We start from the raw sequence: 700 nt of genomic DNA, 5'->3' as shown, positions 1-700 counted from the left end.
GTATCAGAGGCAGCGCCGACTGTGTTAACTCTTCTGCCCTGAAGCTAACCAGCGAAGACATGATCGCGGCGTTCTCCCAGGCGGTGGACTGGTGAGTCCCGCGTGTCGCCAAACCCTGCGAAAAGGGGTGATGGAGCTGAGCGAGGCGGCTGGGGGTGCAAGGACAGGATCACCCCATTTTTTGCGTGCTCAGCCCTCCCCCTTAGATGGATGTTTGGGCAAGTCTTTGCCCGTTGCTTCGGGTTACTTTCCTGGCTTGTGTATGGTGGCGAGAGGCAACGCGTGCTGCGACGCGCTGCACGGGGGGGGAACGGCATTAAACTAGATCAGGGTTTGGAAAATTCCTGCAAATACCGACCCTAGGCTGTTCGTTAACCAGCCCGCAGCAGAGCCCTGCGAATAATTGCCAGGAACGGGGAATTTATCAGAGAAAACGGTCCCATTCAGCAGCGAAAAGGAAGTTTTTTATTTCACTGGTGACTCCGAGAACTGCCTTTGTCAGCCTTGGGGGGGGCTGCTGGGCGGTCATGCCCAATGCCCAAGAGCCCGTCACCGCTGCCTCGAGCCCAAAACACCGGTACGGCAGCTGGTGTGCCTCATTCTGCCCCATCTCTCCCTCCAGGGCCGGCTGCACCGTCCGGGCCTTCGCCTGGCACCCCCCCACCAGCAAATTTGCCGCGGATCTTTTGGCTGCCTCCAT

At 58.9% G+C, this 700-nt stretch overlaps 1 protein-coding gene across 1 annotated transcript in view; it reads left to right on the top strand.

Moving 5' to 3' along the window:
• AAAS (achalasia, adrenocortical insufficiency, alacrimia) overlaps positions 1-700 on the top strand; it is a gene marked incomplete at its 5' end in the record, with an annotated part of 6967 nt that overhangs the window by 1245 nt on the left and 5022 nt on the right. The window contains 2 exons of the mRNA XM_010284163.1: positions 45-91; positions 623-700. Of these exons, the coding sequence (XP_010282465.1) occupies positions 45-91; positions 623-700 (125 nt within the window). The remainder of the gene's footprint in view (positions 1-44; positions 92-622) is intronic.

The sequence above is a fragment of the Phaethon lepturus genome, unplaced genomic scaffold, assembly GCF_000687285.1.
Source record: "Phaethon lepturus isolate BGI_N335 unplaced genomic scaffold, ASM68728v1 scaffold24923, whole genome shotgun sequence".
In the NCBI taxonomy this organism is placed as follows: Eukaryota; Metazoa; Chordata; class Aves; order Phaethontiformes; family Phaethontidae; genus Phaethon; species Phaethon lepturus.
This window is presented reverse-complemented; position numbering and strand designations above follow the sequence as displayed.